Genomic DNA, 22,297 nt, shown 5'->3' on the forward strand with positions numbered 1-22,297 from the left:
CCTGCGTAGGATATCGCACCCATTCACAACACACATGGGCTAGGACCAACGGCTTTACTTCCCTTCCGAAGGAAGACGTGACCAGAGATTTTTATGCCTCAGAAAAATCCCACCGACCTCGGCTGGGATTGAACCCAGACCCATTGCACAGTGGTCCAGAATGCAGATTTAGGTGGAATGATATGTTTTGAGCCTGAAATTGAAACTTTAGACTAAAAGTCTCTTCTACAAAGTTGTTCCTTATAGTTAGGCCCTCATTTTTATGACAATGAATTCTAGGGTGGTTCCTATTATCATTAAAATCTGCATTCTGTATCACTGTGCATTGGGGTGTTAGAAAGCAGTCACGCTTACCACTACACCACCGGCGCCGGCTCATTAAGATGTTCATTTGTTATCAATTAGCTATCGGTTCCTGCTCCGGTAATTTTTGAATGTAGAAGTGAAGACATTTGGTGATTTCCCCATACTACTGATGGTTTATGTTTTGTCAACTAGAGCCATGTCATGCCTTGGTGGTCAGTCCTCCTATCGTCCTAAATGCTTCAGGTTGACGAAGTAAGATCGGAACTTTCCGCTACGACAAAGATGCAAACGGAAATTTCGAGCCATGTATCGTTGAAGCATGATTTATGTACGAACTTGGCAGTAATTGACCACTAAACAGATTAAGTTGTAATTAATCACCCAATTAGTGCAGCTTATAAATATTTTTTTTATGAATTTACTCCGACCTACTTGATTGACCACAACTGTGCATTGCGTCGAGTTACGCGACCACTATTATGCTAACCGCGACTTGATTAATCGATTTAATCAGTTTTAATTTTGGCCCCAATTTGTACAACGTCGTCGTTGAGTTTGTTCGGCAGGAGACAAAAGCCGTACAACAGTCTTTTCCGCACACTTCGCATTGTATCTTTTGGCAGCCTCAAGGAACGGGGTTGTCCGGTCCGTCCGGTCTGGAATGGAACAGAACCCCAAAAGTCAAGCGAATCTTGACATGGCCATAACCGGACACTGCCGAGCGGTCGTGATCTCGGCGCTGGGAGGTTGTTGGTAGACGACGACGCAAACGGCACGCAACATTCGCGCAATTATGCTTCAATCAAGTCCCGATCCGGTGCTGCGGTGGGCAACCGCACTGGGGAATTGATTTGTCAAATTAATTCATATTTCTAAAACAAGACAATCTACGATCCCAGCTGGGTCTGAACATGCTGCAGAGTCAGTCGGAGGTGACCCTCGAGTCTCGTCGATACATATGGCACATGTTCGATTGAAAGGATTAGAGTTGCCTGATTTTTCGTGTTTGGTAATTGTCTGACAACTGTCGTTGCTGGTGGTGTGCTGGACGACAGCTCAATAGTTCATGGTGTCTTAATATGTTGAAAACATTTGTTTGATTAAATGGTTTGAATGTACGCATACATTATACAGGTTTTTATCGTGTCACGCTACCCTCTACGATATAAGGTTATTCAACCAACCAACAACGGAGGATACTTGAACGATGTGTTGTGATTTCCAATTAAATTTCATTGCTGAAAATTGGATTACCTTGCATTTCGGCATTCCGTTCGAAAAGAAGGAGCAACATTTCACCCTGTCATCGGACAATTACATTGTGCTGTATCAACAAACCGTGCAAGTTTGTAGCGGTCCATTCCGCGGATATCCAAACCACTCCGTCATCATCGTCGTCGGTGGAATCCACTCGACGGTTACGATAACCAACTCGCGAACATATGTCAAAATATGCCATCTCAATGCATCAATACTGCGGAGGAGACGTGCTATTCGAGTACCTCGCTTCGTCTTGCATTGCGCCATTATTGGAGGCTGGCTGCATTATCGGTTGGCCCTCTGCCGCCGTAAGAGCCTGACATTGTCAATAAATTGTATTTATGGCAATCGCGTGAGAGGGGGGGACCGGCCAAGAAAACCGCTCAAAGTCGTGTACGCGCGCTTTGGTAATGTCTTATTGCTTATTTTTTTTTGTGTGAGCAATTGATGCACGCATATGAAACATCTCGCTCGGTGAGCATCGATCACCTGACCCAACCACAGCTAGCTAGCTATAGTAGCAGAACTCGCGGCGATTCCGGTGGACGGGAGGTTGTTGGCGGCAAAGAACGGAAAAATTAAATACCATTACCTTTAATGGTAATCAACATCACCAGCAACAGCGATGTAAGGCTGTGCGTCGAATGTGTCGTATATTTCGATTGGGAAAGGTGCCAGAGAGGTGGAGGGAGCAATGCAAGACGTGGAAATGTGTACTCATTGTCATAGCTTGTTGTAGCGTTTTTGGAGTGGTTTGATTTTTTCGGTGAGGGACTGTAGCAGAAAGGTTGGAATACTAAGATGGTATTTACTGTGTGCTTAGAATTTCTTACTAACTCGATAGAAACATACAGCGCAAACTGAAGTCTAATAAAAATACTTTTGTAAGCCTGCTTTCCTAAAAATTCCGTATTCGCGTATCGTATAAATATGTTTCTCAAGCAACTTGCAATGTGTCTGTCTTCAATCAATTACAGAACAACATTTTAGGGGCTTTGAAATACTCATCTCATCAGCAGCATTCCATCCAGCATTCTGATGGAACACTTAAAATGTTTACAGAAACCTCTACTTTGACAATTAGACCGCTGGCAGAATACAACATTTTTACAGTAAACAAGAAAATTATCTGAAAAGATATCAACAAGTATCGTGGAATCACACCGTGGTACGCCGCGGTGGCCGTCGCTAATTCTAATCTATTCGAGTTAGTTGCTTTGAAACCAAAACCATCAATTCACTGTAGATCGTTGTTTCTCCATTCCCATGAATTCCAACATGGATTCATTTTCAACCGATCAACAACTACCAATCAGCTTTTCACGTCGTAATATAGTGGAGCAATACTGAACCGACGATATCTTAACTGATTCATGATAGGGTTGTTACACGTTTTTCGCATTATTTTTATTTATCTTTTTTTTAGAAAATAAAGAATTGAATAAAAACTGGAATGTGAATTTGCGTTTGGAACGGATTTTGCGCGTTTTCATAGCACTGTGACGTAGATTTTCCGGAAAGCTTATCAAAGAAAATTAAGCCATTGTTATCATTGTATTTGTCAACTATCAATTCGCTTTTTGTTTAAGTGATCATACCAACTATTAAAATTGTGTTTTTGATCGATATTGTGATGAGTACTTAATAGTATTTACCTACTTCTTAAATTATGATAATGATTTTTTTTTCTAGATTCTTATAGCTATCAATAAGTATCATCTAACTTACTCAGGTAATTTTATAAAGATAATTTGTTGTAGAAAAAATCATAGGACTATTGAATAGTGAAAGATGAGTGGAAGATAGATTTATATTACTAATATGTTTCCTTAAGAAAACTCCTAAAACTTTGGAAAATCACAGGGTTTCGAAACTTCAGAAACCTAGAAACACGAGGAACTTAAAGATATTCGTGATTCTTGAGACTTTAGCTCCAGAAACCCTGCTAGGGCAGACAGAGTTGAGTTTAAAACAATATTTAGTTTTTCATACTGCCCTTTGTCTACCATACTCAATTTTAGAATTCCGTCAGTGTTCCAGAAGTACCCTGATCTATGATTTTAAATTTTATTAGCAGCGAAGGTTCCTCAGTTTCCAGAACTTTCGAAGTGGACGATGCTTTGGAACGTCTTAAAATTGGCTTTTTTGTTTTTCTGTTCGGGAAATAAAACCACTGCGACCAGTAATTTGATCTATTGTAGTATATTCCGTGTCCTTAGTTTAGTGCATGTTGTATTACTCCATCACTATTGAGAAATGATGATGTATTCGGTTTTGATACAGTTGTCATTCTTGTCTTCATCGCAAAGAATCGATTCTAATTTTGAAGGTCCCGCTATTTATACTCTTCGGAGTGTTGGTGGGGGGAGGGGGGTCTCCCTTAGCGCAGTCGGTAAAGGCACAGCTACAAAGAAAATTTCTCGACTTCCCTGGGCATATAGTATGATTGTTCACAATTATACTAATGCAAAAATTGTACAGGCATCGAAAGCTCTCAATTAATAACTGTGGAAGTGCATCTAGAACACTAAGTTGAGAGCACGCAATAAGCTAATATGCCATACGCAATAAGCTTGAAATTCGAGGAAGAAGAAGAAGAAGGAGTGTTAAAATACCCTCCAAAGGTGCGCCCCTTTGTAAGTCAAAATTGGATTCCTTAACAACAAAAACAAGCAATGAAACCGATAATGACCATGCATCAGAACCCTAGTCTTAACCACTTCAAACTAGAGAACAGCGAATAAAAGATTAGGGATCACGTAGATGAAAAATAACTACCTAACTCATTTTTCCTCGTTTCAAGATTATCGGTGGTCCTCGGTCACTATCAACAAGGCATAAACAGTAAAAAGGACTAAGATGTGTTCCTTTGATTACAAAAACTCATTTTTTCCTTGTTTCAAGATCATCCTCGGTCCAGGTAACCCGAGGACTTATCACTATCAACAAGACATAAAAAGTAATAAGGACTAAGATGTGTTGCTTTGATTACTGAAAAATCCTGTTCCCCTAGTTTGAAGTAGTCAAGACTAGGAATCGGTGGTATATCTTACATCCCGTAACGTACCACGAAAAGGTGATCTACCCACGTTACGTAGCGAAGGCTCCTCAATTTCCAGAACTTTCAAAGTGGACGATGCTCGGGAGCCACTTGTCAAGGTTTGATTTGCCCAGCAAGAAACCCAACCTCAGAGCGGGGTTATGAATGGAAGAGACCGAAATTTAGTTTGAGAGCGATTGGGAGATTGCCGCAAACCCCAAACGCAGATGTCGCCACTGCTTGATGATGATAATGTTAACAGTACAGATAAACAGACATAACACTCGCAAGTAGTTCATCGAACAAGCATTTAACGGTCAATTCAAAAGTATCGTAGTTGGTAGTACCGCCACCTGTGGCGCGGCATAGCCAATTCCCTTGCGTTTGACGTTTACACACCGCCATCTGTTCAGCGTACTACCCACCACAGTGTACTAAACAGATGGTGGTAATGTTTTAGCGACGATGTTTTAAAGTGAGAAATATTCAATGTGTTATGGCTGCATATAAAATTCGTAAAAATAGGCATTAAATCATAATTTTCATCAAGGCGGCGTAAAATTCTTCATTCGAATTGAAGAGGAAAACGTTTTTCCGATCAGATTGATGTGCATCTTTGACATTTCCAGATGAACTTTCATAAGATATATTCATTTCATTTCACGGCTCCATCAATGCTCCATCGCAAATATGATGTACTAACTGAACTAACTCAAAATGCTTGTCATCTGGGAGCCGAGTCAAACTGTCAAATGGGAGCCAAACATTCAAAAGAGCTCAGAAGTCACGTAGGTAGTTACTGTTTGAACCACAAGTAAAGGTATTGCCACCTACTGAAAACAAATTAAGAATTATAATTATGAAACTGTCGAAACATCAACCTTAGTAGGCGGATAATGTAAATCATCGAGAGTGATGCTCGAAAAAGTGTTTTTATTTGATATTAATAATGCCAAAACTGGGTTGCTGAAACAAGAATGTAATCAAACTTTATAAGAGTCATGTGAGCTTTGTGGGCAGGTGCACTCCCATCACCATGTATATGTTATTTCTGGAGCAGAGGAGGAGGAGCCAAGAGTTCATTTGACAGCATGTATATACAATTTCGTGAGCTGTTTCAGCAAAACACTAGCTCACTTGAAAAATAAAATCGGCTGAGTTTGCAGTACTCAGCTAAAAATGAACACATGAATGATACTCGCGTAACATTTGAAACGGGCCTATAAACTTGTTAAGCCCTTTTCGAGCGAACCGAATACGCCCACGCAAACTAACAACACCATCGGGTAGGGGAAATTCATTTTTAGTAAACAGGGCCCCATTGTTGTGTCAATTTTTTTTCAGTACATGAACAAAAGTTCACCCGTGCACTCGACTATCGTCACAGAAGCATCCCTTTGTCCGAGCGAGGTAGACAATCTATTCAACGGTGGTGGTGTTGCGCATTGCACCCCAGACTGGTATGATGAGGAAATTCCCAATCGAACCTTCAAGTTGGTACTGAACTAGCGCCGATTGCCGGTGGCGCAGATGTTAACGAGGGGATCGTCGAAGATGAAAAATGTACGCGGGTTCACGTGGTTGATATTGGCGGATTTGGCCAACGCTCTGCCGGAGATCAGTTAAACGGAGATCACCATTTAAATCAGTTAAATTGTGTCTCCAAATTTTCCCCCAAACCGGGAAGCTTGACGTTGAAGCGTGGAGTCTAGAGAGCGCGATTTAATTCCTTGGTTGCGGTGTGCTGAGCAAAGCCATCTATCGCTAGGAGCGATGCGGTGCAAACTCCAATCTGCACAAAACGATCCTGCACAAAAACCCGTCGTTCGACACATTCCAGTCACATCTCCACACAAAAGACATTATTCACCTTACCTTTCTACGAACTTTGCACACACAATAAGTTGACCGCATGTAACTTTTAACCTAAAGTTTGAATTCTACAGGCTAACGGAAAGGAACGAGAAATGTAACATGAAATTCAGTCTTATATTATAGACTCCTCACATTTTTAGCTTCACATACCACCAAAAACACACTGCGACACAAAGTACACTTAAATATTAACTACTCGCACTCCCGCCTCTTCCACGGTTCAAGGCAAAGTGAACGAGCAGAAGTTCCAGAACCCTCAGATAAAGGGTGATACGGTCAAAATTTGGTCAAGGGAAAATGCGTGTAAATCGGTGAAATCGTTTATTTAAAAAATCAAATTAAATTTCTTTTTCAAGTTCAATTAGTATAAAATTCAGGAAAAATATTCAGTTAGGCTTCCGCTTTTCCAAATCCGAATTGCCGGGCCTTACGCTTGACCCCTGCCATCAGATTTTGTACAGCCACCTTGTCCACGTTCTTCGCCGCAGAAAGCCAGTTTGCCTTGAACTGCTGCTCGCCCTTAGCGGTTTTTTTGGTCTTCTTTAGGTTCCGCTTGACAATAGCCCAGTATTTCTCAATTGGGCGGAGCTCTGGCGTGTTGGGAGGGTTCTTGTCCTTGGGAACCACCTGCACGTTGTTGGCGGCGTACCACTCCATGGCCTTTTTACCGTAATGGCAAGATGCCAAATCCGGCCAAAACAGTACGGAACAACCGTGTTTCTTCAGGAAAGGCAGCAGACGTTTATTCAAACACTATTTCACGTAAATTTCTTGGTTGACAGTCCCGGAAGCTATGAAAATGCTGCTTTTCAAGCCACAGGTACAGATGGCTTGCCAAACCAGATATTTCTTTGCGAACTTTGACAGTTTCATGTGCTTGAAAACATCTGCTACCTTTCCTCTTCCTTTTGCCGTATAAAACTCCTGTCCCGGAAGCTGCTTGTAGTCGGCTTTGACGTAGGTTTCGTCGTCCATTACCACGCAGTCAAACTTCGTCAGCATCGTCGTGTACAGCCTCCGGGATCGCGCTTTGGCCGTCGTATTTTGTTTATCATCGCGATTTGGAGTCACTACCTTCTTGTAAGTCGATAGTCCGGCTCGTTTTTTGGCTCGATGCACGGTTGTAGACAATACACCCAGCTTATTTGCGGCATCTCGGAGAGAGAGGTTAGGGTTTCGCTTGAAACTACCGGCAACTCTCTTTGTCGTCTCAGCGGCTTCCGGTTTTCGATTTCCCCCCGATCCAGACTTCCTGGCTGTCGACAAACGTTCCCCAAACACTTTAATTACATTTGTAACGGTTGATTTGGCAACTTTTAGCGATTTTGCCAACTTTGCGTGCGAGTAGCTCGGATGATACGCTGCTCTTCTTGCTTGGACGGCATTTTGACAACTGAAGAGTGAATTCCAAAATCAAAATAGGAGCAACATTCTACACACACACACCTTCAAAATGAGGGGTGTTCAGGTTTTTTAAATGCAAAATTGAAAGAAATACGTCAAGTTGATATTGACCAAATTTTGACCGTATCACCCTTTAGGTGTGAATTCAACGGTCATCGTGGCCGGAAGTACGTCCAACCGAAGTAATTCAACGACCTTTCAAACGACAATTCTCATCAGCTGGGACCAATCTTACATCCATAGGTCTACATTAGAGCCATTTCCCCTACTATCTTGATCAAATCGATTTTCGGTTACTCTTTTATAAGAGAGAACGGTTCGAATTCGCACCCCGGCCTTTAACGAACAGGTAGCGTATTAGGGTTTAATTGTTATGAATTAGCTGAACGTATAGGGAACTCGTTGTTTTTTGCATGACAAGTGTAACTCTATATAAGTGGACGTACGTTTCTTGGCGGTGAATACATTTATTAATTTATTTATAAAAAACGAAAGTTTATGCAATATAATTAAATGTGGAAAATTGTATAATTGGGAATTCTGTACAAATAAATAACTAAATACATAAATAGAAAAGCGTACTTGTTACAAATTCCGAAGACAACATATCAAGAAGACTGGCAATTTTTTCCTGAATCCAAGCGACAGACACAGTAGCGCTGCGCTCGAGCGAAAGTTGAAGTAACGCATAGAACAATGAGCAAATATACACACCTTTCGTCTGAGTGATGGAACCTTTGCTATCCAATTCGTTCGGAGCATTTACCTTTGAGCAGCAGATGACGCGATTGTGCCTGTCTCATACCATACGTATGGGAAAATGGGAGAGATGCCAGTCTTCTTGATGTGTTGTCTTCGAAAATTTTCAGAGATTGTTGTGGATTATATTCAAGTACTGGGGTTTTCTGGTATACAAGAAATTGTAGCATTGCCGTGAATTCCGCAAGCTGGTCATTCAGAAAATCAGGAAAATTACCGAATTATGAAGCTGACTTCAGAGCTCTGACATTGGTTTGAAAATACTTGTAGTTGTGATATAAGATCTGATTTGGGACTGTGACTGTAGAATAAATAAAAGTTCCAGATCGACAATTCAAGTGGTCATGGTTAAACACTTTAATTTGAGATTGGTGTGGAGCTGTAACCTGAATATAGACTCTGGAAATTAGTGGAATAGTTGTGTAGAAAACCTGAAATAGTCGTTCTACCTGCATGACAGATTCAAATTATTTTTATTTCCTCAGCTTCAAGAGCTAGAAAATCAATGGTTTTGTAGGATCGGTTTCGATGGCAAAACTCAAAAAAACACAAAAATTTCAAAATTTATGGTGAATTTTCAAAATTTCAGATTGAAAATATTGGTTGAGATTCTGCAGCTATTGAATATTAAACTGAGATCTATATTCTTTTAAATCGTTAGATTAGGAAAAATTTGAAGATCCAAGGCCAAGATTTCCAAATTGTTCTAAAAAAAAAAAAAATTAAAAAAATCCTTGCCTTGGAGATATTTTCCCGAAAAATTAAACATTAAAATTCCAATAATTATATTTTTAAAAATTTCGCATTCCTCACAGACTTTGAAAAACTGCTCAGAATTCTTTTCACAGTTCAAGGCTGTAGTACAAAAACAACGAAATAACTGAAAAAAATAAAAATATTTTGGGTGATCTAGGACATCAAAATTATTCTGAAGTTAGAGCCTTTATCTTTGAAGGAGCAACAGAGACTGAAAGTAGGTCTCATCCACAGACATATGACAAAAAAACCTCGGGAGCCAAAACACACAATTTGAATTCAAAAACAGCATATACGAGGAACTAAAAGATCTTCAAATCATCCAGAAGAATTGGTCTTGAAGTTCTACATGTATGTATGTTTGTAAGGCAGCCACTATCCCTTCAAAGATCTTGTCTTGTATGCAGCTCCACTTAATAGCAAGATCAATTTGAGTTACCGATCTGAATTCACAATATCGCTGTATGAAGGGCCAAACACGGAGGTGCGAACCCGTAAGCAGAGACACTTACACGAAATCCACGGGAATTTAAGAATCTCCTTCTAACGATACGATCCAAAAAATCGAATAACACAATTCGCAATACTTATTAAGCTTCCTACAGGATGGTTTGTAAAAAAGGGGGCTTCAATCTCACTGAAACTGTTGAAGTAGAATTCACACCACCACAATCGAATCGGTAGGATAAAAAAATGATAGTGTTTATTCCCTCCTAGACTCCGGTTGTCATACCACTCCATCGTCCAGTTTCAGGTCAAATGATACCCTGATGCTCCCTCCCAACCCAGTATTCATTTATATAATGAAAATATATGTAATGGAGAAATGAAATATATCAGAACATTTAATATGAAATAATGAATATTAATTTATATGGATAAAATAGTTGATATTATGCAATGAAAATAATAAATATTTTACATATAATAAGATGCAGCTCTGTTTCCTCAGCTCACAATATCAAGTGAATGTAGCACTGAAATTTCAAGGCAATATTAAGCAAATAAATATTTTTATCTCTAATTATACTTGATATTCTCTCCTTATAATAATGTAAGGATGTAAATGTAAAGTGTTAAGTGTGATGTATGACTAACAGGACTAACAAATATATAATTGTTCCAGCTAATGTTGGTCATTAGGTAGATCTTGTAGTGGTCTGTAGAAGGTTAATTTTTTTAATGATTGTCTTTTTATGATTTATCAACGAAGATATCGATGAATCCAGCATTTCAGATATGTTTTGGATTTTTTTTGAATGGATAGATTATCCTTGTTTTATTTGAAATTCAACATTGTTTGGTTCATGTAGAAGTATGCTGCTGAAGTGAACAATAAAATGAAAATAATTAAATTCAATATGTGCCTCCCTTAGATCAACCGGTAAAGGCATAGTTATCAAGCTACAGTTAGTTAAATCAACGTCTAGCGCATTCTAGAAACATTACAAGCCGTAAAACAATATAACGAAGTATGTAGTAATAGTCAGATAGGTCTTGAAGTTCTACATGCTCAATAAAGTTTTTCACCCCGAGATTGCTTCGGTACGAGTTGATGATTGTGAGATGGAGAACCTATCGGATTCAGTTTTCTCTATCTACTATCAAAATGTTAGGGGTTTACGTACATAGATCCAAGAGCTTCGTTTAAGACTGTCGAGCTGAGACTACGATGCAGTGCTCTTAACAGAAACCTATGAACTTTCGACGGGCTACCAAATATTCCGCTGTGATTGCAATGCATCTTCCAGTTAATTATCCAAGGGAGGTGGTACACTCGTAGCAGTCAAATCTGTGCACCATTGCTGCTTGGTTTCGTTGGAAACCTGTGACCAGCTTGAGCAGGTCATTATCCTAATTAGTTTGGAGAACTGCTCACTGTTCATCTTCGGAATCTACGTTCGCCTTTTATCAGGTTCTACAAGTCACATGTCGTAGCTATACGGAATATTTCAGAGCCGTTCTTGAGCGATGATATCATCATGATGCTGGGTGATTATAATCTCCATCATTTACTCTGGAATTTCGACTAGGCCAGAAAATTAAAGCAGCAGTGGATGGACGACCTGTACCATTTATCAAAACGAAAGCTGCGGCAAACCCAAGCCTTTAACCGAAAACAACATATCAAGAAGACTGGCAACTCTTCCATTTTATCATACGAGCGCTATGCGACAGGTACAATCGCGTCATCTGCCGCTCGAAGGTAAATGATTCGAACGAATTTGATAGCAATATTACATCCTGAGAGGAAAGGTTTGTGTATTCCCTCTTTTTTCTATGCGCTGCTTCCTCCCAGTCTTGTAAGTGGTCACCGTAGTCGACATATTTTCTGTGATAATCGACTGCCGTTGCTTCCGACACTTGCAAAATTACAGTACCAAACTAAAATTTCATATGACAGGCTCTATCATACGACACTGTTGCGAAGACCGTCACAAATGTATGTATTTCTAGATAGAGCTGGAATTAGGGCCTAACAGCTTTTGTAAACAATGACTTCTCTTGATGATATCTAGAAATTCAAAGCTCGCCAACGCAAACCAACATCCTCATCGGGTAGGGAAAGACTTCCCCTATCCGATGGTTAGGATGGTCTGCGTGGACGTGCCTTGAATTCCTAGAAATCAACGATAGAAGTCATTGTTTACAAAAGCTGTTACGCCCAAATTACAGCTCTATCTAGATTTTAGTTTTTCTCATAATAAGAGCTGCTTGTGCTTGAAATGGTTTAATTTACACCAAATTGAGGAATTAGAACGAAATCACACATGTCATATGATAGTTATTTGAAAATTTTCTGTTTGCTTGAATGTTGTTCTACCGTTTGTGTTGTGTAAAAGAGACGACGGTTCACACCAAATTTAAATCGCTGAAAATCAGCAAAATTTTGCTGATTTTACTATTTTAGACTTGATGAAAGATCAGCAAACGTTCCAGCAAAGTAATGCTACTGATTTTTTTCAGCAATTACAACTTCTGTCAAAATGGCAACCTTTTACTGAAAACCAGCAATTTTTCTTTATTGATCTTTCAGCAATTCAAAATTCTGACATCTGGCAGCATTTTGCTGATTGAACTATTAAATTCAGTAGATTGAATTTGTTTTCACTAAATGAGCTTCCAGCTTCTGTAAAAGATCGTATACGAATAATAAAGATAATAATAAAGATAAAATCGCCAGACTCTTTTCCAAATGTCATTTATTAAATATAACCAGTGTCCTTACCTACATAATTTTATTTATCTGTAGTTTTTTTTACCTCTTCCTCCTCCTGCGGTTTGACCGGTGGTATACGAATGCAAAAATACTTGCGACTGTGATGCTAACAGTTTGACAGCTCTTTGACTGGGTGTTAGTTTATGTTATGATTTTTTCGGTAAAAATATCGTTTGCTGTAAACTCGTGGCAAACTGTCAACAGATATTGTAAAGGCAAAATGACCGAAGGGCATTTACCGCGTGACCACTCTATACTGTTTTTTTTTTCAATCTGTTTTCAACTGATTACATCTGTTTACATCATTCCAAAAATACCCATATTGTAGGGTACACTGAAGTCTTTTTTTACACGGTTTTTTTACGCGGTTTTTTTTACACGGTTTTTTACACGGTTTTCCACGATTTACACGGTACGTTTTTAACGATTTCTAGACAACGATACAACCTATCGACTTGATTCCAATCACATTATCCGTTTCAAGCTATTTGTAATCGAATGGCATACTTAAAAAAAAATCACAATTTTTGGTGTAAATACAGAAATTTTTAAAATATGTCTATATGGACCATATCATGCTTTAATTACAAATGGCATCAAAATCCGATTTTTTAAAACATTAAAGCATGTGAAAAATCAAAATCTCGTAGGTTTTTTTTACACGGTTTTTTTTTACACGGACCGTATCCCCCGTGTAAAAAAAAGACCTGAGTGTATTTGACAGAATTTCCCAGTTTCGCATAATCGCAAAAAAGCTCGTTATTTGGAACTTCCTTCGTTAAGAAAACCTCGTTATTTGGGAATAACTTCGTAACAAACAATTAAGCAAATTGTATACTGCGTAAAGAAATACTCGTCCGTTTACGAGTGTTTCTTTACGCAGTATACAGTTTACTTAATTTTTTGTTACGAAGTTAACCCCAAATAACGAGGTTTCCTTAACGAAGGAACTTCCAAATAACGAGCTTTTTTTTCGATTATGCGAAGCTGGGAAGTTCTGTCAAATACCCCACAATATGGGTATTTCTGGAATCAGGGTGACTTATAGGGACCGGAAATAAATCTTCTTCATTCTTTTATTTAACGTCGGTCTCTGTTCCGCAATCTAGCCAATCTCCGTCGGACATCGATTGCCATCCATTGACGGCAATCAAATGTGCAGGAAGGCAGCTTCCACACCTGCGTAGGATATCGCACCCATTCAAACAAACATGGGCCGCGACCAACGACTTTACTTCCCTTCCGAAGGAAGACGTGACCAGAGGTTTGTATGCTCCTGAAAAATCCCATCGATCTCGACTGGGATTGAACCCAAACCCAGGGGGTGAGAAAGCAGTCACGCTTAACACTACAACACCGGCGCCGGCTATCCAGAAATCAATGTCTGACGCCATTTTGAAATCAAAGATGGCGGCATCCGATTACAGAAAAACTGTGAAATACTGTCAAAAACCCCACAATATGGGTATTTTTGGAATCGGGATGACGTGTAGTGACTGTAAATGCAAGATGGCGGCTTCAGTTATAAAAAAAAAACTGTTAAATACTGTCAAATTCCCACAGTATGGATTTTTGTAATCTGGGCGAGGTATAGGAACCGGAAATCGATATCTGACGCTATTTTGAAATAAAAGATGGCGGCTTCCGGGAAATACTGTCAAATACCCCACAATATGGGAATTTTTTTGAATCGAGTGTCGTGCAGGGATCATCCTAAAAAATATTTTTAATCTGTAAACAAAAATCTGTAAAAATCTGTATAACTTCTGTAATATGGTCTCAGTGCGGATCTACGTAAATCTCCATTGAGAAAATTCATAGTTCAGAAGGTATTTGTTCAATGTTTAGAATCATGAAATATGACTAAAGTTTGCTTTCTAAAGAGTTTTTCTATTTTAAAAATCCTACAATCTAGACTTTTTAGTGTTTGGTATCTCTGTTAAAGTCTTGAATTTGTGTTTTTTATTTCTGAGATACCGAAAGCCTTTATATGGAAATTGGACATAACACAGAACTTTTACTGTCAAATTACATGCAATATTAATTATTTCTGCAATTACCCTTTTCATATATAAAAATATAAAGATGACTCACAATTTGTAATCAACAACTTTGTGATTTTTCTAAAATGGCTTGTGTACCGATTTAACAAAACATATATTTAATTAACCTTCGTATCTGTCACCATGTGACATGGTTAGTTAAACAAATAGAAAGGGAAACTAATATCCCTTCAACGAGAAATAAGCAATCCCAGTCGGCGCCGCCGGGATGTTCTGATGCATAACATCTCTGATCACGCCTTCCTTCGGATGGGAAGTAAAGCCGTTGGTCCCCGGTTCATGAGTTGATGGGTCGATAGGTAGGGTCCAGGTGTGGGAGCTGCATTCCTGACACGTCGGTAGCATTGGTGCTCAGCACGGAAAACAAGATCGACGGAAAAAACAAACCAAAGGAAAAAAAAAACGAGAAATAAGAACACCTCAACATCAGAGGTCCAATCTTTTAAAATTTGTCGAACCTTTTAACGGAATCCCTTTATGAAGAGCTTTGAGTGTGTTGGTTTATTTCCTCTAAATTCCGTTATAATTGCTTATCTTTTGTCTACTACTTGCAGACTTCATCAGTGCCAAGTACTCAACACCACGCAGTACCACTCAGTTGAGTACTTGGTACTGATGAAGTCTGCAAGTAGTAGACAAAAGATAAGCAATTATAACGGAATTTAAAGGAAATAAACTAACACACTCAAAGCTCTTCATCAGAGGTCCATTCGAAAGATTACAAGTCCATTCGAAGCTAAAACAATAATAATTAATTTAGTGAAAAATTCGATTTGGGTTTGATGTTCAGATTGAATGCAAGCTGCTCAAAAGAAAGAAACAATTATTTATCGAAATTAATAAATATAAAAAAATAACGTAAAATACATTCCCTTTACTATAAAAATCTGAAAAATCTGTATATTTTTTCAAAAATCTGTAATAGGTATGTATTTACAGATATCTGTATCAAAATAATGCAAAAAAAATCTGTATGATTACAGACAAATCTGTATATGTGGCATCACTGGCAGGAACCGAAAATCTATGTCTGTGTCTATGTCTATATGGGTCTTCTACTGTACTCATCGATATATTATAGATTTTTATCACTATTTAGTCACCACACGATTTTCGGGATAATCGTTGAGTCTTGGATAAATAATCATGTAAAATGTATATAGTTAAGTAAATTAAATGTTGCGTCAGAGGATGGACACGGCATAGTGGTTACCATCCATGCCTCCTAATGTGACTATAATACAAATAAGAAAAAAAGTATTGTGTTTGTTCTAAGTAAAGTACCCTTATATCACATGTAAACTATATGCTATTTATATGAAAACAATAAATTCCTACTCAGAAACACGGTTCAGAAACACATTTTTTACGACCAATCAATCGAACATATGCGGTGACCATGCATAAGAAGTATTACTTTGTAGATGATTACCTTTTTCCGTCGTCACACCGTTGTCGCATTCGCAGTGCCGCACTGGTTTTGATCTGGGTCTGTACATTCTTGCAAACCGGGACGAATGTTCCTTTCTCGTTTTGAGCCTTTTCGGTGATATCGGGTCGGTTTTAATGAAGGTGTTAAAGGTTACCGATTACGGTGACTGGTTTTGTCGTCTTATTTTTTTTTTTTGGGTTGCGGTTACCCGCGTTCGCCCAAATTGGTCACCGAAAATTAGTACCCGGGACAGAGAAGCTTTCCGATATGGCTTGACTTACTTGGCACTTTTTGTAATTTTTTTTTCTTGCTGTGCGTAAATATAAATCTGATTTATTAATTTTGTATCCTTTTTCTCCCTTTGCTCGTTTTCATTACAGATCACATCAATGCTGAGCCGGGACCATTTTTAAGATCTTGTTTTACCCCTCCGGTAGTGAAAGGTAAGTCGCAGTCGCGTATTGCCGTGGATGATTGATTTTGAATTGTGGCACGTTTCGAATCATGATGGAATGCAGAGGAGGTGCGAATTAAGATATTCTGTTTCATTTCATTCGCTCCAATTGGATCTGACGTTTTTATCTCGGCAAGGCTGAGTATCGTCCGATATAGATTTATATTCGTGCGCTAAAAAGATAATTTTATGAGCAAACTCTACCCTTTAGATTGCCTCTTGAAGTTCGATTATTATAATTCCAGCCCCGTGTGAAGCGGAATCGCTTCAAGTACAGACCAAACCATTCCCGTCCGATTCCGTCCGCGTAGGTACCTACATGCTGGTTGATGATGGTGGATGAGATCATATCCCGTCTTTAGAATAAACATATTGTATACATTCAATTAATTTCTTCTTGCCCGGCTGAGTCTCTGGAGCGCGCGCAAAATGAATGCAAACGACAGAAAATCGTAGCAATTTGTGAAGTAGAAAACTTGCCTGCCAGACCGACACACACACACAGCCGCACGGCGGTCGGGCAAGAAGCTCAATCACATAAGACGGTGCGTGAAAGAGTAATCATAAACCACCTGAATCAGTTAGTTATTGTTAGTAGCATTATCGTTGTTGTTATTTGAGCGCTGCGCCACCTACACAACACAGCTGCGAGGCGGGTATGATGCGATAGAGGCGCGAAAATGGTTGTCATTCTTGCCCATTCAAGCGACACTCGTTATTGGATGGACCAGTATGGAATGGAGGGACACGAACACGAGACATATAGCAATTTACGTCCGGGAAACGACCATCGGCGCTTTCGACGAACGCAAATGCGACTATCGCGAATCAATAAATCACACCATTGTTGGATTATGGCATTAAATTCAATTTTGGCGTGAATTGTATTTACGCGTGTACCTTTTTCTCTTTGTGACAGTTTCGATGGAGAGACGCGGGAGATGATTAAACGATTATTGCTTGATTGTTGTGGTTTTGGGTAAAGCAGAAATTGCGTTTTCATTGAGATGAGTCAGAGGATGAGTTGGATTAGGGAATCGTATTACATTGAGTGGAGTATTTTTTTTGTAATTGAGTTTCAGCTTTATTAAGTCGTCTTAATATCATGCAATGCTTGTGTTTTATCGATAAATCGCTTTGTAACATTTCGCAATACTTTTGCATGTGACGCTCCAGGCTCCAAGGAACTTGTTTCTAATGGCCGTTTCAAACTTATTCATTTCTTTGAACCCGATTCGATATCTATGGTACAAGTGGCACAGTAAAATATCGCCATGTGATACTGTAAAACTCTACGGAACATTAGGTTAAAAAACATCGTAGTAGCAAAGGTAAACACATTTCCTGTTGTTCCATTAGTGTATACCGACACATAAAGTTTCGATTCATGAATCCTCATGGTTTTACCGACACATCGCTTAGGACTAGTATGGATGAAATTGACTTTGAACTTATGACTTTGACTTATGAACTATCTAGCGTTCAAAAAGGTCAGCAACAATCATCCAATTACAATCGAGGGGCGCGAATATTACAAAAATAAAAGCCAAATTATTTTCATTAATTAAATTTTGTATATTACATGAAAATGTTCCTGACGTGTCACTATTTTCCTAATATAAAATAATATGCTGAAGTCATACATATAAAATATTAAACCAATCATTTGGTTTACCCCTCGTGAATACAAACAATTAAATTGCTAGCCTTTTGGCCCCGTTGTCACTGAATTTAAATGGTGATACCAATTTAAGATCAAAGTGTTCACAAAGGTCGCAGTTGCCTGTAGTGATATTAGGGGCTCGGGGGCCTAGTGGTGGTCGTTTTTGTTTACTGAGCTCTATTACATAGTAGCGAGGGTCGCATCGATTTTTAAAGGGTTTTTTTCTACTTCTCTTTCTTAACACGACCAGTAATTTACTTGCCCTTCACATCTATCAATTAGATTACAAGGTTCATGTAGCCCAGTTTAGACGATCGTCGTTCGTAGTGATTGATTTTGATGGAAGGAGCTCGAAGCGACCGTTTTTGCTTACTGATGAGAAGGTGGTGGGTTAAATCCCAGACTCCTTCTTATTTTTTTCAATAATATTTTTGAGATCGTGGAAAATCGATACTGACTGATCGATCGACTTAGTCGATCAAATCAAATTACGGTTTCCTGCTGATTTGCAGTTAACAACAACTACAGAGTTGTGCCACACAGATTCGCAAATCGTTTCGGATCGATATTTTTAGAATTGCTTATTATTTTATACAGTGGTTTATTACTGTCCAACAAGTCATTTCACATATTTGATTCCCTAGTTTTGTGCACCATTAACACTTGAAAGGGATTATGCAAAAATGATACGCATCAATAGAAAAACATATATTTCGTGAACGATTTGTTTGATTTAGATAATGTCTTCCGTGAAGTTGCGGACAAGTATTGTGCCTTTCAAGAAAAAATATGCACTGTAAAAAATTATTTTTTTATTACAAAAAAAAAATTATAAAAAAAACATAAAATTACTCACATTGCATTTTTTTTTTTTTTATTTTTATATTGTAGTTTAGATTAAGTGATACCTACTGACCATGTGTATTTACTGGACAATTCATGAACAAAAAGTTTGAATTATTGTTGTCGGATATCTTTGAAATGGTGTTATTATTAAAACATATTAAATTTACAACAAAAAAGTTCTTGGTGCTTAAAATTGCCCAACGTTGTTATTTTCGAGATACTCGTAGGTTAAAATTCACTTATAGCATAATTTTTCACCCTTTTGAGATGTTATTCGTGAGTGTCCAATCTTGAACATATTTTTAACGAAAAGGCCAAATAATTTCCTTAAACTTTGCGTACGTATTGAGGATTGTATTCGTCTTCAATTGCTATTGGATCTATTCGTTGGTTGGTGCAATCGGAATAGGCTTACCGAAATTCATGGTAATGTCAATTTACCGCATCAAGCAGCCGATTATTTTAGATTATGCCATCAACGGTGTTATACTATAAAGAACCGACCAGTTTAGCGATCTAGGCGTTCGACGGAAGAATCAACAGGCAGCATTTGTTGCCAAGTTATTGAATGGGGATGTTGACTGCATGGTCTTCTTACATTACGAAGTGGTACCCTACACCAACCACGATACCATCGAACAACATTCGGTTACAACGAATCACTAACTACTATGATGGGTACGTTCACGGCTGTTGAAGAATTGTTGGAATTTGGGGAACCTTTTGCTCGCTTTTTGACTTGAATTATAATACATGAATGGTATAGTTTTTGAGATATTTCATGACAACAGTGAGATGAATAATTAAATAATGAAATAATTAAATAAAGACTCAATAAATAAATAAATACACTATACCGATGATAAGTTTAAGGAAACCCCAAAAAACTATGCAAATATGTTTTGTTCAATTTTCGATCTCCAAAGGTTATTTGAATGGTATGAATGGTATAGCATAAGGGAAGGTCCATTAATCATGGCCCATTTTCAACCCCCCTCCCCCTTTTGTCACATTTTTTATATGGACCTTATTTGTTTTTTGTAAGGCTCGTCACAGTTTCCAACGCCACCCCCCCACCCCCCTAAAAGTTCGACATAATTAATGGACGATCTCTAAGTGTTCTACTACTACTTTTATTTCAAAATTTTGCCAACCCAATTCTGAGAAAATCAGTCACGATTCTTCATATATATTGTAACTTTAGCACACAAAAATTGAAAATTATATTGAACAATTTGCCTACGATGAAAGTTCCATTCAATACCATTCAAATGATCTAAAGAGAACGAAAATTGGACGTAACATGACAGAGATATGAACATAATAAATTTGTCATGTTTTTTTGGGGGTGTCCTTATACTTATGCTCGGGAGTGTAAATAAATAAATAAATGAATAAATGAATAAATAAATAAATAAATAAATAAATAAATAAATAAATAAATAAATAAGTAAATAAATAAATAAGTGACTAAATAAATAAATGAATAATAAATAAATAAATAAATAAATAAATAAATAAATAAATAAATAAATAAATAAATAAATAAATAAATAAATAAATAAATAAATAAATAAATAAATAAATAAATAAATAAACAAATAAATAAATAAATAAATCTCTTTCATCGGGTGCAGTGTATTCTCCACAAGCCCAGCTGCTATTACCTTGAACAAATTAGAGTCCTCTAAGCAGGCTATCCTACGGCCGAGAATAATCTTGCATGGAATAATGGAATATGACCTCGGTCTTAATATTCATTGGTTTGTAATCCAGATCAAGAGGTAATGATTAACAGAAGTAGTTGGGGGCATTAGTATTACGGCGCGAGAGGTGTAATTCGTAGACCTTCCGTAAGACTAACTAAAGCGAAAGCATTTGCCATGGATGCTTTCATTAATCAAGAACAAAAGTTAGAGGATCGCAGGCGATTAGATTGCGCCCTGGTTCTAACCGTAAACTTTGCCAATTAGCAATTGGGAGACGCTACGAGTAAGTAAGTAAGTAAGTAAGTAAGTAAGTAAGTAAAGGGTGTCCACGATGAAATTGCCACACTATGAAATTGCTCTAACTTTTTAACCGTTGGGTAGAATTTAATGAAAATTTGGGTGGATTTAGTTCATAGTGCATTATTTACATCCTGCAAGTTTTAAAGTCCTGTGATCAAAACTCGCGGAAATGGAGTCGAAAGAACAGCTCGTGCGTGATAAAATCTTGCGCATTCATCACGAGAACAAGGATCTCTCGCATCGTTCCATCGCTAAAACGTTGGGAATCGCGAATTCCACGGTGTCGCGAGTGATTAAGCGGTTCGAGGAACGGTTGACTACCGATCGGAAGCCCAGAAGTGAAGAAAAAAGTATTCCGTACAACACCAAAAATCACAACCGCGTAGTTGGGGCCTTCAACCGAAATCCGAACGCCTCCGTTAGGGATGTGGCTAAGAAGCTGCACCTAATCCGAAGTTTTGTCCAGAAGGCCAAAACTAAGGCTGGGCTTCGAACGTTCAAGGTACAAAAGGCCCCTAATCGCGACGAGAAGGAGAACAAGTATGCCAAAACCCGTACCAGGAAGTTGTACCTCAACATGCTGACGAAAGTTGAATGCTGCATCATGGACGACGAAACATATGTGAAGGCCGACTTCAAACAGATCCCCGGCAACCTGTTTTTCACGGCCAAGGATAAGTTCAGCGTTCCGGAGCATGTCCGCACTCAGAAGATGTCCAAATTTGCGAAAAAATTCCTGGTTTGGCAAGTCATCTGCACGTGCGGGAAGTGGAGTGCACCTTTCGTGACCCAGGACACGATGAACGGACAGGTGTACATAAAAGAGTGCCTCCAGAAGCGGCTGCTTCCTCTCCTGAAGGCCCACAACGTCCCAACAATCTTCTGGCCGGATTTGGCCTCATGCCACTACTCCATGGACGTGCTGAAGTGGTATGCGGATAATAAGGTCAATTTCGTGCCGAAAATGTTCAACCCTCCCAACACTCCGGAGCTCCGCCCCATCGAGAAGTACTGGGCGATTATGAAGCAGCACCTTCTTAAACGACCTAAGGTAGTGAAGACAGTCGAGGAACTGAAGAAAGTATGGGTTTACAGGCAAAAAACGGTTGATTCCCAGGTTGTGCAGAATCTTATGGCCGGTTTTAAGGCCAAGGTGCGGGCATTTGCGTATGGACTGTAAATAAAATACGAGTAAAATGGTAAAATGAAG

General features: G+C 38.6%; 2 protein-coding genes across 2 annotated transcripts in view; both read left to right on the forward strand.

Annotated features, from left to right (window-relative positions):
- The window catches only part of LOC135703735 (dnaJ protein homolog 1-like), a 208,001-nt gene that overhangs the window by 56,549 nt on the left and 129,155 nt on the right, over positions 1–22,297 (forward strand). Inside the window, exon 2 of the mRNA XM_065225050.1 lies at positions 16,496–16,558. The gene's annotated coding sequence lies outside the window, so the exon portion shown is untranslated. The remainder of the gene's footprint in view (positions 1–16,495; positions 16,559–22,297) is intronic.
- Positions 1–22,297, forward strand: part of LOC135703687 (uncharacterized) — an 82,222-nt gene that overhangs the window by 45,870 nt on the left and 14,055 nt on the right. Inside the window, exons 3-4 of the mRNA XM_065224966.1 lie at positions 16,496–16,558; positions 16,815–16,876. Coding sequence (XP_065081038.1) covers positions 16,496–16,558; positions 16,815–16,876 — 125 coding nt within the window. The remainder of the gene's footprint in view (positions 1–16,495; positions 16,559–16,814; positions 16,877–22,297) is intronic.

This window comes from Ochlerotatus camptorhynchus, unplaced genomic scaffold (genome assembly GCF_037179485.1).
Source record: "Ochlerotatus camptorhynchus isolate MF236.1 unplaced genomic scaffold, CSIRO-AGI_Acam_v1.1 ptg000220l, whole genome shotgun sequence".
Lineage (NCBI taxonomy): Eukaryota > Metazoa > Arthropoda > Insecta > Diptera > Culicidae > Ochlerotatus > Ochlerotatus camptorhynchus.